General features: G+C 38.0%; 1 protein-coding gene across 1 annotated transcript in view; it reads right to left on the bottom strand.

Moving 5' to 3' along the window:
• POLR3B (RNA polymerase III subunit B) overlaps positions 1–14,570 on the bottom strand; it is a 146,502-nt gene that overhangs the window by 38,528 nt on the left and 93,404 nt on the right. The window contains exons 20-22 of the mRNA XM_058308666.2: positions 5,275–5,484; positions 2,796–2,954; positions 574–691 (exon numbers count right to left, since the gene is read on the bottom strand). Coding sequence (XP_058164649.1) covers positions 574–691; positions 2,796–2,954; positions 5,275–5,484 — 487 coding nt within the window. The remainder of the gene's footprint in view (positions 1–573; positions 692–2,795; positions 2,955–5,274; positions 5,485–14,570) is intronic.

Below are 14,570 nucleotides of genomic sequence, written 5' to 3'. Positions count from 1 at the left end.
ATGTCAGGCACTGTGTAATGCATAGGGGTAGAAGGTGAACATGACACAGTCCACAAGAAGATTAAGACTGAAGAGTCCACTGAGTTTGGCAAATCTGACCAATTATGGGTTTTTCTTATTTGTTTACCCTCTATCTTCCCTCAGCAGGATGAGAGCTCTATAAGGGCAAGGATTTCTGCCTGTTTTGTTCACTGCACTATCTCCTGCACTTAAAACAGTTCCTGGCATACTGCAAGTGCTCAATAAATATTTCCTGAATGAAACAAATGGAGAGAATGTCACAGGTGACCTCTTCCAGAGCCACTTCAGTGAGTGGAAGAGGCAGACGGCTGGCTCAGAGGGCTGAGGCAAATAAACACTTAAAGTCCCCCTTACTTGGTCCACAATTCAACCTAGGTTAAAAGGTCTATATGATTCTGCAGCCCAGTTTTACCTTCTATGCTATGCTGTCCTGATGACTAGTATTTTTAGTACCCCAAATTACTATTTCTAGTTCTCCAACCTTCTAATTTCCCTTATTCCTTCTCTTTTGCTAACTTTTCTATGTATTACCAAGGCACAACCAATACATACGTAATGGGTACATCTTTGTACTGTGGTTGCTGTGGCACATTACTTCCTTCCAAAGGAATCTGAGTCACAGTGGGCATGGATTTATTTACAAGTACTTGCTTATTTTCTACTTTCTCACCTAAGAAAAAGAAAAGAATGTTAGACATAGCATTATCACCTTGTGTGGAATGAAAAGATCATTGAGGCATAAAGCTATAGGGTTAGACTTGGTCCATGGAATCCAGGTATGGGAGAAAAGAATAAATCCATACAATGGGAACTAGAATTCGTTAAGGCAGCTTAAATTTGTAATTTGTAAGCCATTAAAAAAATATCATAGATTAAGATCAGAGTGGGTATAAAATTAAGAAAATGACTTAGGGGACCACATTAACATGAGAAAAATCATCTGTTAAGAGGTATATATCTTTTAAAGTGTTAAGAGTAGATTTGGAACTTCTGTTTTTATTAATAGTTATTTCAACCAGTGGTAAGTCACCACCAACTTACTTGAGCAATGAGGAAATAAAAATCTTTCTTTGATTTTCCTCCTATTCCCATCTTTGCTTTGCATCTTTTCATGGTAAGCTGAAAGACCAACTATTATGGTACTGGCACTGCACTTATTTTCCAAGCCATACTGACCAGGGTTAAGAGTGAGATAAATTCTCCAAGAAAAGAGGCAGAGAGGAGGGGAAGCCATGTATTATGTGCCTCGAGGAACCACAGCTGACTCATCCCCCTATACCCCATCCATGAAAAGGTCTGTGGATTTCCCTTCCCAAATACCTCCCCAACCCAGCTCATTCTGTCCACCTTCACCTCAGCCCCCAAGTCTCTGCTACCATCCTCTGTCACCTGGTTCTACTGGGGGAGCTCTCAGTTGATCTCCCCTCTATTTTGGTTACCTTCTACTCTTTTCTCCATGCTGTAGTTGGAATGATCATTTCAAATGTATATCTGATCAAGTCACCTGTCTACTTAAAATTCTTCAGTGGTTTCCCACTGCTTTTAGGATCAGAATGAAAACAGTAACATGCCTGCAAGGCCTTGCTTAGTCTGGCCCCTGCCTCCCTCTTTATCTGTCCATCACTCTCTCAACATATGTTCCCCATGTATTCCTGTATTCTCTTCATTTTAGCCACACTGGTCTTTTTTCAGATCCTTTAACTATCAAGCTCCAGGATCTTCGCTCAGTCTTTCCCACTGCTTAAAACATACTCCCTTCCTCTCTTCAAGAGTTAACTCCTATTTATCCTTCAGATTTTAGCTCACTTCTTTGGAGAAAACCAGCCTGATTGTCCTGATTGGTTAAATCCTCCTGCTATAAAAGGACCTCATAACTCCCTTTATGATTCCTTAACTTGGTTGTAATTTGACATCTGTTGGGTGTGATCCTTTGATCAATGTCAGTCTCCCACTCTAGCCTGTAAGACTCATAAGAGTAGGAATTATGGGTTGCATCAACAAAATTCATTACAAGTTTGTAATTACAATGGAATCACATCTTAGGAAAAGAAGACTCTAAAATTAGTTTGTAAGATAAATACACAAATGATGAAATACCAGTGTAGAGACAGGGGCAAGACCCTATTTAAAATATACCTTTAAAGTGGCTTTTTTTTTTAAAGATTTATTTTATTTATTCATCCCCTCCTCCCCCATTGCTTGCAGCCACTGTCTGCTATGTCCATTTGCTACGTGCTCTCGGTCTGCTTGCTTTCTCTTCAAGAGGCACTGGGGACCGAACCCAGGACCTCTTCTGTGGAAGAGAGGCACTCAATCACCTGAGTCACCTCAGCTCCCTGCTTTGTTGTGTCTCTCATTGTTTTTCCTCTTTTTGTCTCTTTTGTTGCATCATCTTGTTGTATCAGCTTGCCATTCCTGCCTGCTGTGCCAGCTCACCTTCTCCCGAAGGCACCAGGAACTGAACCCGGGACCTCCCATGTGGCAGGCAGAAGCCCAATTGCTTGAGCCACGTCTGCTTCCCTAAAGTGGCTTTTTAAAATACAAAATTATGACCAGAATATTATAACTAGAATAGATTTCTGCTGTATAAAACATATGCATAGAAAAACAAACTGTAATAAAATACATCAAAAATGGCTACACTTGGTTGAGTTAGGATAGTGTTATTGAAGGTTGTTATTTTTCTGCACTGTTTAGGAAATATTCAAGAATATTGTTCAACAATGTTCATAATTTCAAAAAGTATACATCTAAATTAAAAAAAGGCTTTTCACCTGGAGAACAAATACCATCTGCATCTAAAATTTCATGTCGCCAGATGGGTTTTCTTGTAGCAGCATCCAATATGGGCCCCATAACTTTATCAAAAGTCTGATTGGTGTATCGTTTCAATGTACATTTAGCATTTTTATATACAAGGCAACGCCCAAAGCCTAAAATGAAAACAAAATAGGTATCAGAACTATCAGAAATAAGAAACCAAGAGAAAACACTGTGTTATTCATTTGTGTTATTCAACATTAGCTCCCCACCACGCACACACACACACACACACAAACAAAACAAAAAATTTTTCTACATCTGGATAATATGGAACCGGGAGAAACCCAAATAACGAACTGGTAATCAGAAGAACTGGCTCAGGACTTCTCCTCTACCTACCACCCATATAGATGCTAGGAATTCTACAAGCAGTTTTCAGCATGGAATATACCTTTTCATGTTGAAGGAAGGTGAGAGAAGGCAAAAAGTGAAGTGATTCTTTCAGAGCACAGAGCCATAGAATGTCAGGACTGGAAAGGGCCTAAAATCACCCAGTTTAGCCCCTCTCTTGTATAGGTACTATGAATGAGGTCCAAAGAAGGGGCCAAGGTCACTAGCAAGTTGGTGGCAAGGCTGAGAACAGACCAAGTCCACTGACACTCCAGGACCCAAATGGTACAATCCATTTGGTACATAACTCCTACTATCTTTCAGGCAAGGTTTTCCTTTTTCTGAGTGTTGGCTTTTGGAGGAAGCCCCAAACAAACAAATGAAAAAAAATTTCTTTTTTCCGAAGAGAAGAGAGACTGGAAAGAAGAAACAAATGATTTTAATGAGAGAGGTCATCTGCCTCTGCCCTGAAGATTAAAGAGTTCACTTAGAGTACATTTTTAGACCACATTAACTAGTGGCTGAGGGAAAAGCCCTGAAACCAACTAGTAACCTAGACACTGAGAAAGATAAGCAACAATGAACAGAAGTAAACCTTTGGGTGGGACACAAAACTCAACCACTGAATCCCTCACAAGGATTTATCAATTGTAGAGCTGCTCAAAAGAGCTGTTATTCCTTCAACATTAAACGTTATTTCCCAAAATTCTGTGCCGGCATTTCTTCCCCCTGCCCCCTTCCTTTGGGCAAATAGTTATTTTGAACTGGATTTTCTCTTGAATTTCCTCAGGATATATTGAGACACGTCATAGCTCATTTAAATAGGAAAATATCTCAGGATCAAATTCCAGCTATTACTGATGAAATAAATGGTAGTAAATTCAATCAGGTAAAAGTGGATTTCTAAATAAAATCTCAATGCTCTAATGTTAATTTTTAAACATGAAGGTGATTTGAGATGAAACAACAAATTTCTACAACTGGACAGTAAATGAAGATGTCTGTATGTTGTCAAACATGGTCTTAGTCATCATGGTACGCAGGAAATTGTGTATGGCTGTAATAAACTCAGCTTAGAGCTAGCTGGCTTGGAAGCACTACATGATCATACAGTGGCTATTAACTGCAATGCGCTGGAATACGGTGTGAATCTGAACTGTATAAAATCAAGAAGTGTTTTCTTCTAAGTGTAAATGGACATTTTATTTACAGGTGATAGCTTAAAAGCCAGGAAGAATAAACGCACATCATTCAATTGTGCTGCAAAGTTTCTGACAGACATCACAGTCTTTCAGATTTTCACATAAACGTTACCAGTTAATCAGAAAGGAAAACATCTAGTTTTAAAGCATGGCTGTTGTCATTTGGAGGAAAAAAGAGGCATAAATTAAGTGCAGCCAACATTAATGCCAAAGACACATGTCTAGGAGTACTATTATGGCTGCCTAGCAACTACAAGAGAGAAGGGGAAGGCAGAGTGGGTATGCCAGAGAGAAAAAGAGAAATAGAGATTATGAATAGAGAAGTCAGGCTTCGGATCAGGTGAAGGCTAACAAACTATGAAGTGGTCACTTGCAAAACTAAACTGTCAAAAAAACAACAACCCAGAAACCAGGGTTTGTGTATATATATTTTAAACTTTTGTCATCTGGCTAAAAAGAGATATAACAGATTATAGGGTTGAGACACACAATAAAAAAAATAGCCCTTTTCATCCAACTATTGCTACTGCCCTCTCAAACAAATTAGATGAATATGTCACTAGACTTATTTTTTTAAAAACCACATTTCATTTAATTCCTGATAGAAAATAAATAAAATCTTAAAGTTTTACCCTGCTGAAGAATTGTCTCAAGTCACCAATAAAGTAATACAACAAAGAAAACAGATTGCTTAGGAGTACATTTAACAAATTACCTCTACATTAAAAAAAAAAAAAAGCCAATACCCCAATACAACTACCTCCTTTTCGTGTATTACAGAACTCAAATTACTTGAAACTGACAATGTTTTGATACCAAGTGTTTTTTGCACTAATCAACCCTGTACCTAATTCTGCAAAAAGCACCTTTGGTGTTATAGCTTTGAAAATTCACTTACCTCTGTCTAAGGAGGCCTTGTTTAAAACAAGAGCATCTTCAATATCATATCCACTATAACTCATCACAGCAACTGTTGCATTCTGTCCAGCTGGCAGTTTCTCAAATTCTATCAACTCAATGGTTTTTGTTTTAACCATAGGTTTTTGGGGATATGCCAGTAAATACATGAGAGTATCAATTCTGTTCCGCTGGTTGTATCCAATGGTACCTTCAGTCATATTAGAGAAAAGGGAATGTGATATTTTATTACATGAAATAATTAGGTAGCAATAAATACAAAGATAAACACATTAATCTAATTAATTAAAATGAAGAAAATCTTCAGGTCAAACATTTCAAAAGCAATACCTTTACAGAGGCCATCAACCTTTAAAAGCAATTTTTCTAATATTTAAAATCCTACAAAGAAGAAAAATCATATACTCAGGGTATGCTAATCCAAATAATTTCAATGTTTTTCATGTATATAGTTGATTCTTTTGAGGAATTTTAGTTCCACTGATGTATTGCACAAGAAAGTCAACAATTCTGTGTTTGATTCCACTATGTTCTAGGCACAATGCCAGTCGCTGAGGAAAGGTAAACTGGAGAATAACGCAGTGTCTACAAGCGAGATGACAGACACATTTCATATGTAGTTATAAACAATTACAAAAGTTCTAAATAAAAAAGAAAGCCGGGGAAGCAGCTGTGGCTCAATCACTTGAGCTCCCGTCTACCATATGGGAGGCCCTGGGTTCACGTCCCGGGGCCTCCTTGTGAAGGCAGGCTCACCTGAACGCTGCGGAGCACTGCCCGGCCCGCAGGTGCCGTGAGTGCTGCCCAGCCCACAGATGCCGCAGAGAGCCGACTCGGCAAGGTGACGGAACAAAAAAGGGAGACAAGCAAAACCACAGAAGAGCGCGCAGTGAATAGACACAGAGAGCAGACAGCAAGTGAGCCACAAAGGAGGAAGGGAAATAAAAAAATAAAATAAAATACAGGCACAGAGGGAAGCACAGTGAATGGCCAGAGCAGACAGCACCCAAAAAGCCACCAAGGGGGGGGGGAAGGGATATAAAAAAAAAAAGGGAAAAAACAGAATGAAGACAGGAAATTAAGTGAAAGCAGAGAAAAAGTGGATTTATTCATTTGTTTAACTATTCATTTATAAGCAGTTAATAAGTATCTACAATATGCCACAGTCTGCTGATAAAATGGGGGAAAAGCAATGGTCTCTTCCCCTAAGGAACCTAGGGCAAAGTACAATCAGGAATGGGCTCTTCCCTCCTTAGCCATCAGGCTTTCCACCTGATTGTCCTGGGAAGGGTGATACTGGGTCACTGTCATTTGGAAAAGGAAACCAGATTTTTAACCTCTTCTACCTCTGTCCCTCAGAAACACATGGAAATGCATGGACCTGCCTGAAGACAAAAATCTTTCATTCTCTAGGACTTGTGAACTGAAAAACTTGCCCTATGACTGAGCTTGAACATGGGTTGCTGAGCCTCTTTAACTTCCAGTATATTCTTTTTCTTCCCCAAGTGGCTGAGAAGAGCAGATGTTAATGTTAGGGGAAAGAACGTAGCTTTATGTATCTCTCTCTTGCAAGTGCTTGCACAGTGGTGCAAGCAGACACAGCACCCACACCACCAGAGTGCCTATACAACATAAATGGAATTATGCCCCAGGGTGAGTAGACACCAAAAGTCATTATTTATTTCTATTAACTCTTTCTCCATAAACTCTTGACATTAAACCAATAGAGATCTCAGCTGAGCGATGAAAATAACTTATTCTAGCTGCAAAAATGATACAGTATTTCCTGATGATTACTACTGAAAATAATAATAATCAAATCTGTAGGGTATACCAAAGAAATAAGCACCTAGTACAGTGGTGCTGTTCCCAAGATTAATGTCAAGGGAATTAAATTGAAGAATTCATTTACACTTAGTAAAGGAATAGTGTGATTTTGTGCTTAAAACTCTAGAAAATTTATCAAGATGAAAAACAAAAACCAAACTGAACCACATCAACTTTTTGTTGAGTTTGCACTATAAACTGCCAATTAATTTATGTTACTGTAGTGCCAACTAATAAACTGGGCAGGATACCTGGCAATAGATCAGTTGTTGTTTTAGAAATAAAAATCACTGCTCCTGGGATTGTGGTAAAAGTTCACTGACAATAAGTTTGTCCTTTTACATGAAATCATTTAAAATTTATGTTGAGATTTCAGCTTCCATTGTATACTTTACCCAGCTTGAGACAAGGGTTCAGGCAATATCCCACCAGGCTGCCAAGCATTCTTCTGAAACCTGAGACAAGCATTATTATGCAGCAGGGAGGCATAAATGGCTGTACCTCTGAACAATGGTGAAAGAGACTGGATCCTGCTATAAATTGTGCTACCAGGCCTGGAACATACTTCTCCATATTACAACTGAACACTGAATGAACGAACGGCAAAACAAATAGCAAAGGTTTTGTGTTTGTGATCCTATCAGAAAATTTTCTTTAAAGATTTTAAAGAACTGTGGGAGTACACAAGTACATACACATTTTCAGCAGCATTGACCCTGGACATGTAACTTAAAACATGTTTTATAAACTATCACTTCTAAATCATAAAACTTCAAAAATGCCATCAGACCCCCATAATTGTATAAAAATTAGGGTTTATCAGCCACATAATGCCAACTAGCTATTTGCTGATAGGCTTTCTTTCCCTTTTTCTTTTTTGGAGAAAATGTCATGCAAAAATTAAATTAAAAGGCTAGGCTTAAGGAGCAGGTGTAGCTCAGTAGTTTGAGTGCCTGCATCCTAGTACAAGGTTCTAGGTTCAATTCCTGTACCTCCTTGAAAAAAAAGGCTAGTCTGTGTGAAGTACATGCTCAAACTGGAATACCTCTATTACTATTGTGATTTTTTTTGTTTCCCTAAAAAAAAGGCATGGCATATATATAATAACTCACATAATGAGAATATCTACAAGTTGTGTTCTCCTTCTATTGTCCCATTTTGTTATAACAACAGTCCCCAATGATTTCCTTTCCCAAAACTATTGGGAACATAAAGCTTTTTACATAGACATATTTTATAGATAACTTCCTTGAGAAGTCACAAGCTAGCATAGTAAAGTATGTAAATATTGGCTGACATAGTGAAAACTGCTTTTTTTTTTTTTACAGCTGGATGAGAAAAAGGTTAGTAAGGATGTGAATAGCTTAGAAAATGTATACTGAGAAAAATAAAATTAAGTTTTATACATTTAACTAGTTTTTCTTCTCTGCCTTTTCATTTTTTTAAAAAGGATTTATTCCCCCCCCCCACCCCCCACTCCCACTCTGCTGTTTTTTGTTGTGTCCATTTGCTTTGTGATCTTCTGTATCTATTTCTCTTTTTTGTCTTCTCACCTTTCTCCTCTAGTATTCAGAAGGATTTTGATCCTAGGGACCTCTGATGTGGAGAGAGGTTCCCTGTCAATTGTGCCACCTCAGTTCCTGGTCTCTGCTGCACTTGACTTTGACTCTCACCTTTGTCCCTCTTTTGTTGCATCATCATCTTGCTTCCTGATTCACTTGTGCAGGCACTGGCTCACCATTTGGGCACTTGCATGGGCACTGGCTCACTGCACAGGCACACTTTCTCTTCTTTTTTCTTTCTTTCTTTTTTTTTTTTTAAGATTTATTTTTATTTTATTTAATTCCCCTCCCCTCCCCCGGTTGTCTGTTCTCTGTGTCCATTTGCTGCGTTTTGTTTCTTTGTCCGCTTCTGTTGTCGTCAGCGGCACAGGAAGTGTGGGCAGCGCCATTCCTCGGCAGGCTGCACTTTCTTTCGCACTGGGCGGCTCTCCTTACAGGGCGCACTCCTTGCGCGTGGGGCTCCCCTACGCAGGGGACACCCCTGCGTGGCACGGCACTTCTTGAGCGCATCAGCACTGCACATGGGCCAGCTCCACACGGGTCAAGGAAGCCCGGGGTTTGAACCGTGGACCTCCCATGTGGTAGACGGACGCCCTAACCACTGGGCCAAAGTCCGTTTCCCTCTCTTCTTTTTTCTCACCAGGAAGTCCCAAGGATAGAACCTGGGTCCTCCCATATGGTAGGCAGAGGCCTTATCACTTAAGACACATCTGCTTCCCTGCCTTTTTAATTTAATCAACATTATAGAATACAATAAACACCATCCATTTAAAGTGTACACATTGATGAGTTCAGACACACATATATACCTGTGAAACCACCAGCACAAATAAAATCCAGAACATTTCAATCACTCCCAAAAGATACTTCCCTCTATCCCCGACTCCAGGGAACCAATGAATATATATAATTATTTTTGATTAGTTTGCATTTACTAGAATTTTACATAAACGGAATCATACAGTATGCAGTTTTGTCTGCTTCTTTCAGTTAGCATATGATTCTGAGATTGCTCCATGCAGTTGTGTGTAACAGTAGTTCATTCCTTTTTTTGCTGAACAGTATCATATTTTGTTTATCCATTCACCTGTTGATGGATATTTGGGTTCTTCCAATTATGGGCTCCTGTGAATAAAGCAGCTATGGACATACACCAACATGTCTTTGTGTGTTTTCATTTCTCTTGGGTAAATACCTAGGAGTGTAATTTCTAAGTTGTCTGGTAAGGGTATGGTTAACTTTTTAAGAAACTGCTAGAGTTTTCCAAGTGATTATATTGCTTTACATTCCCACTAGTAGTGTATGAGAGGTTCAGGTATTCCATATCCTCATTGATACTTAGTATGTTCGTCTTTTTAATTTCTTTCACTCTAAAGGGGTTGTATAGTGAAATTTACAGTGATTTTAATTTGAATTTACCTGGCAACTAATAATGTTGAACATATGCTCATGTGCTTATTGGTTATTCTGATAACTTTCTTTGTGAAGTGTCTGGCTTTTGTTTTGCTCATTTTTTTAGATGAGTTGCTTGTCTTATTATTAAAGAGTTCTTTACATATTCTGGATACAAATTATATATGATATATATATTGGAAATATTTTCTCCCATTCTGTGGCTTGCATTTTCATATTCTTAACAATGTTTTTCAAAGAGCAAAAGCTTTTGATTTTGAGAAAGTCTAAAATTTATTATTTTTTTCCTATGGTTCATGTTTTTGTTCTTTCAAACAAATCTTCAGAAAACCCAAGGTCACAAAGCTTCACCTATGTTTCTTTTACAAGTTTTATGGTTTTAGCGCTAACATTTAGGTCTTTGAACCATTTTAAGTTAATTTTTGTGCATGTGCGAGGTAGGAGCTGATGTTCATTTTTAAAAATATAGATATCCAGATATTTCATTTGTTGAAAAGATGTTCCCCATTGAACTGCCTTGACACAGTGTTTGGAAATCAATTGCCCATACATATGTGGGTTTGTTTCTGGACTCTTGATTCTGCTCCACTGAGCTTATGTATATTCTTACTGTCTTGATTGCTGTAGGTTTACAGTAAGTCTTAAAATCAGGTTGCATAGACTTTCAACTTTTTTCTTTTCAAAAACTGTTTTCTGTCCTTGATTTCTTAACAATTTTAATGTACTCAGAGATTCATTCATCCATTTGTGAGACATTTATTAAGCACTTACTCTACACAATCTGCTAAGCTGGCACTATGCCAGGCACAGCTATATATTAATAACTCAGACATAGTCCCTGTCCTCAAGGAGTTTATAGTCTAGTATTATAGGGAAGGCAGCCTTGATCATGACCCACACTAATAGGAAAAAATGAGGAAATAAGTTAGTTTCAGTTGAGAAGAACTTTAGTCAATTTTACAGAAGACATTATACAGAACATATAATGTAATTTTTTATAAGTTATTTGATCAAAGTGGGATTCAGTTTTCTTGTTAGGAAAAAAAAGTATGTATACCTCCCGTGATTATTGTTATGAGGAAAGAAAAAAAATGTAAGCAAAGCATAAGTACTTAATAATAGGCAACTTTCTTTACAGTTAATAGTAAAAATATTAGTAATAAAAAATGTGCAACCCATCACCCTGTCCATTCTAGCTCCAACTCTAAGCCCAAATACTGAACTTTAGTTTAATTTTACTTCCTTAAGTATTTACTGTCAACAGCCTAGCTTAGGAAACACCTCATAAGCTCATAACAAAATAGCTACAATTATTCTAATTGTTTTTCTAACAAATAAAAGAATTCTAAAAAAGAACTGCCAGATTATTTGGCCAAGGCATCTTTTCATTTTGTAGCCCCAAATGGATATCGAATATGCTAAAAAAATTTGAACAGAAAGTTGGTGTGTGGGGAGGGGTGGGGACTGCAGAATGAAACAGAATTTTATGGGGAACTTCAGATATTATGTGCATTTTAATATCTCCAAATTCCCCAGCCTATTTCCAGAATACCCCATTCTACTGTCAAGCAGGGAACACAAGGGAAGAAACTATCTGCTTGGAATAGAATCTATTTAAGAAAAAAACCACAAAAACCCAGAAGCTGCATTAGATCTTATATTAGGAAAAAAAAGAGTTACAGCAATTTGGAGTTTAAGGGGAAGGGATGGTGAAAAATTGGGGGGGGGGGGTTTGAGGGGAGTTATGTGATGTATATTCATTAATTGAGCTGACCGTGACTGCAAGATCATTTTAAACAAGAGAAAGTGTTCCACTAGAGGAATGCCAACAATACAACAGCAGGATATGAAATCATGACTTGTGAAAATGGCATGGGGTGCCAGTGGGAGCACATACAACACAGCTCTGCTGCACAGCCTTTTTACTTGTTCCTCTGAATGACCCGAAAAGTTCACCATTTCCAGATGTTTACCTGGCTTCTTGTTCTGAATCATGTAACAATAGAGCCAGATCCAGGGAAGAATGGTGTTTCTCAGTGTAGCACAGTAAGATGCTGTGAGGAAACTGGAACTATATTAATAACTTAAAAAGCTTAAAACTTAAGTCAGCTCTCTTTTACGTACAAGGTCAGGCTTTCAGTCTCTTGGTTTGGTTTGTGCTAGTCTTGATCTTTCTCTGTGGAGTGATAAAATGACTTTCTCTCAAGTCTTCACTTTGTTGTGGGGAGGTTGGTAGTGAATGGTAGAAAACAAATTTTCCAAGTTAGCTAGAATATTTAGTGAATTAATTCTGGACTATTGCCTTCTAGTTTTGACATGGACTAACAGACAGATGGACAGCAACTAAAATATTATTTTAGAATAACCACATAGAATCTCTGTTTACACAGTCTTCAGCAATGGCTCATATTAAAATGGGATGGAGTGTGAACTTCAGTTATCAGCTGTCAAGACTACACGGAATTAAAATGACCCAGATAAGACCTACTCAAAGTGACAGGACTGTTCCTCAGACGTGGGGCTCTGCTGTGGGTTTTCTCCCTCTGCCGGCCCTTCTCCTTTTGTGATTATTTATACAGACCTCACTCAGTCCTTCTCCAGCTATTTCAGTGTCCAAAGAGGAATGTGGCCATGTTATGTGCCAACTTTAATTGTACTTTTATCTCACTGCTTTTCTTTCCAGTCAGGTGTTTTATAATAACAAACAGTAACAAAGGCTTTTTTTAATTACTTAAGATATTCAGTGGCTTTTGTTTCCCCAGCGTCAGCAGTAACGTCAGAGGATTGTATCCAAGGAGCTAAATGTGCAGGACCCAGGGTCAGAGCAGCTGAATACACCAACCTCAGAAAACACAGACAATGAATTGCAAATGACACTCAAAACAAAACGAGAAAAAAAACCTTCACACAGAAAACTACAAAAGAACTCTACAGACACTGAATTGGCTTTCTGTACACACTGATCCTGCTTAACTGTGTGTGGTAACTAACGAAATGTTTCAGATACTCATGGCCACAAAATAAAGCTTTATCCTGGTGGTGAGTAGGATTATAAAAATAAAATTATTATTTCTTTCCTTCAAGTCACTGCTTTATTAAAAAAAAGATTCGTTAAGGAGATAGATGTGGCCCTTTCTGTTTTAAATCTTCAAACACACTAAAGAGTGGCATTAGCGATGAAGTGATTAGTCTTCCGTTAATTCTGCTGAAGGTTCTATACAAAAGGTGTATTGTTTCAGTCAGGATTCACATCATGAAACAAAATGGTTTCGTAAACCCAATAGAAGTGATAGCCCTTTCACGACACACAGGGTTCAGTACTGTATATTTCAACTTGTTAGTAAGTCAGAAGCACAAGCGGGAAATCAGCCTACACTGCTGCTGAGGATGAATGGGAAAGGCTAAATTGATGAGTCGCTGTTTAGATTTTCCCACTGGGAATTATTCTGAACTGTCCAGGCATTACATCATTCAGGTAAAGGGTAGCAGGACAACATGGCTTTTATTTTCTGTGGCCAACAAAGGGCAATGTAAAAACTTAAAAAGAAATATGTACTCTCTATCTATATTGAAGAAATAGGATTACTTAATTGTCAGGCTGTAGTCAATGCAGCTGATTGTTGAAACTGAAAAATCTAACTGTATTCTGGTTGTTACCCATAGGCAATGCAAAAACCTTCCTTTCAACATTATTACAGTTTCATTATGAAGCTACTTGGTATCACACTTTAAATCAGAGATAAAAAAGGCATATTGATGTCACTGACATACAGTAGAGTAAAATTTATTACATTTACTAGGATTTAAATGATTTAAGACTCACTCTAGGAAAAAAGGCTTTTTAGGAAAACTTTTTTCTTGATATTCCCTCTGTATCACTTTCAAGATAAAACCCAAACTCCTTAATATATGGCACCTCTCCAGCACACCTCTACACCTACACTAAAGAGGTAAGTACTACAAAGCCATACCCAAGGAAACCTTCCCATGCAATTTTTACCTACACTTCCACACCTTTGAAAAACACACACTGTCTTTCAAGACTTATCTTAGTTCTAGTCTTCAGAAACAATCCACTCTCCAACCTTAAGTGCTTTCCTTCTCTGATTTCCTTAGATCCTACATGTCTACTACAGCATTTATCAAACTATACTGAATTACTGCTTTATTTGTTGGTCTCTTTTACTAGATTCCAAACTCCTTGAGGACAGGGCTTTGTGTTTCATCTCTGTAATTTTAAGCTCCAGTTTTATGTCTGGTCTAAAGTTGATGCTCAATAAATGTTACAGATGTATGTATGGATGGATGGATAGATAACTGAATAGGTGGATGGATGAGAGGGAAGTAGAAAGGAGAGAAAATGAACCCAGAAATTGGTGTGACATGAACTGAATAAGTTTCAGGAGACACAGTAGCAACTGCAAAGATATGGTGGATTCCACCATTGTGCTCTAGAAAATTACTATATGTATTC

This window comes from Dasypus novemcinctus, chromosome 12, assembly GCF_030445035.2.
Source record: "Dasypus novemcinctus isolate mDasNov1 chromosome 12, mDasNov1.1.hap2, whole genome shotgun sequence".
Classification (NCBI taxonomy): Eukaryota; Metazoa; Chordata; class Mammalia; order Cingulata; family Dasypodidae; genus Dasypus; species Dasypus novemcinctus.
The sequence above is the reverse complement of the archived record's forward strand: the minus strand, read 5'-3'. Positions and strand labels throughout refer to the sequence as shown.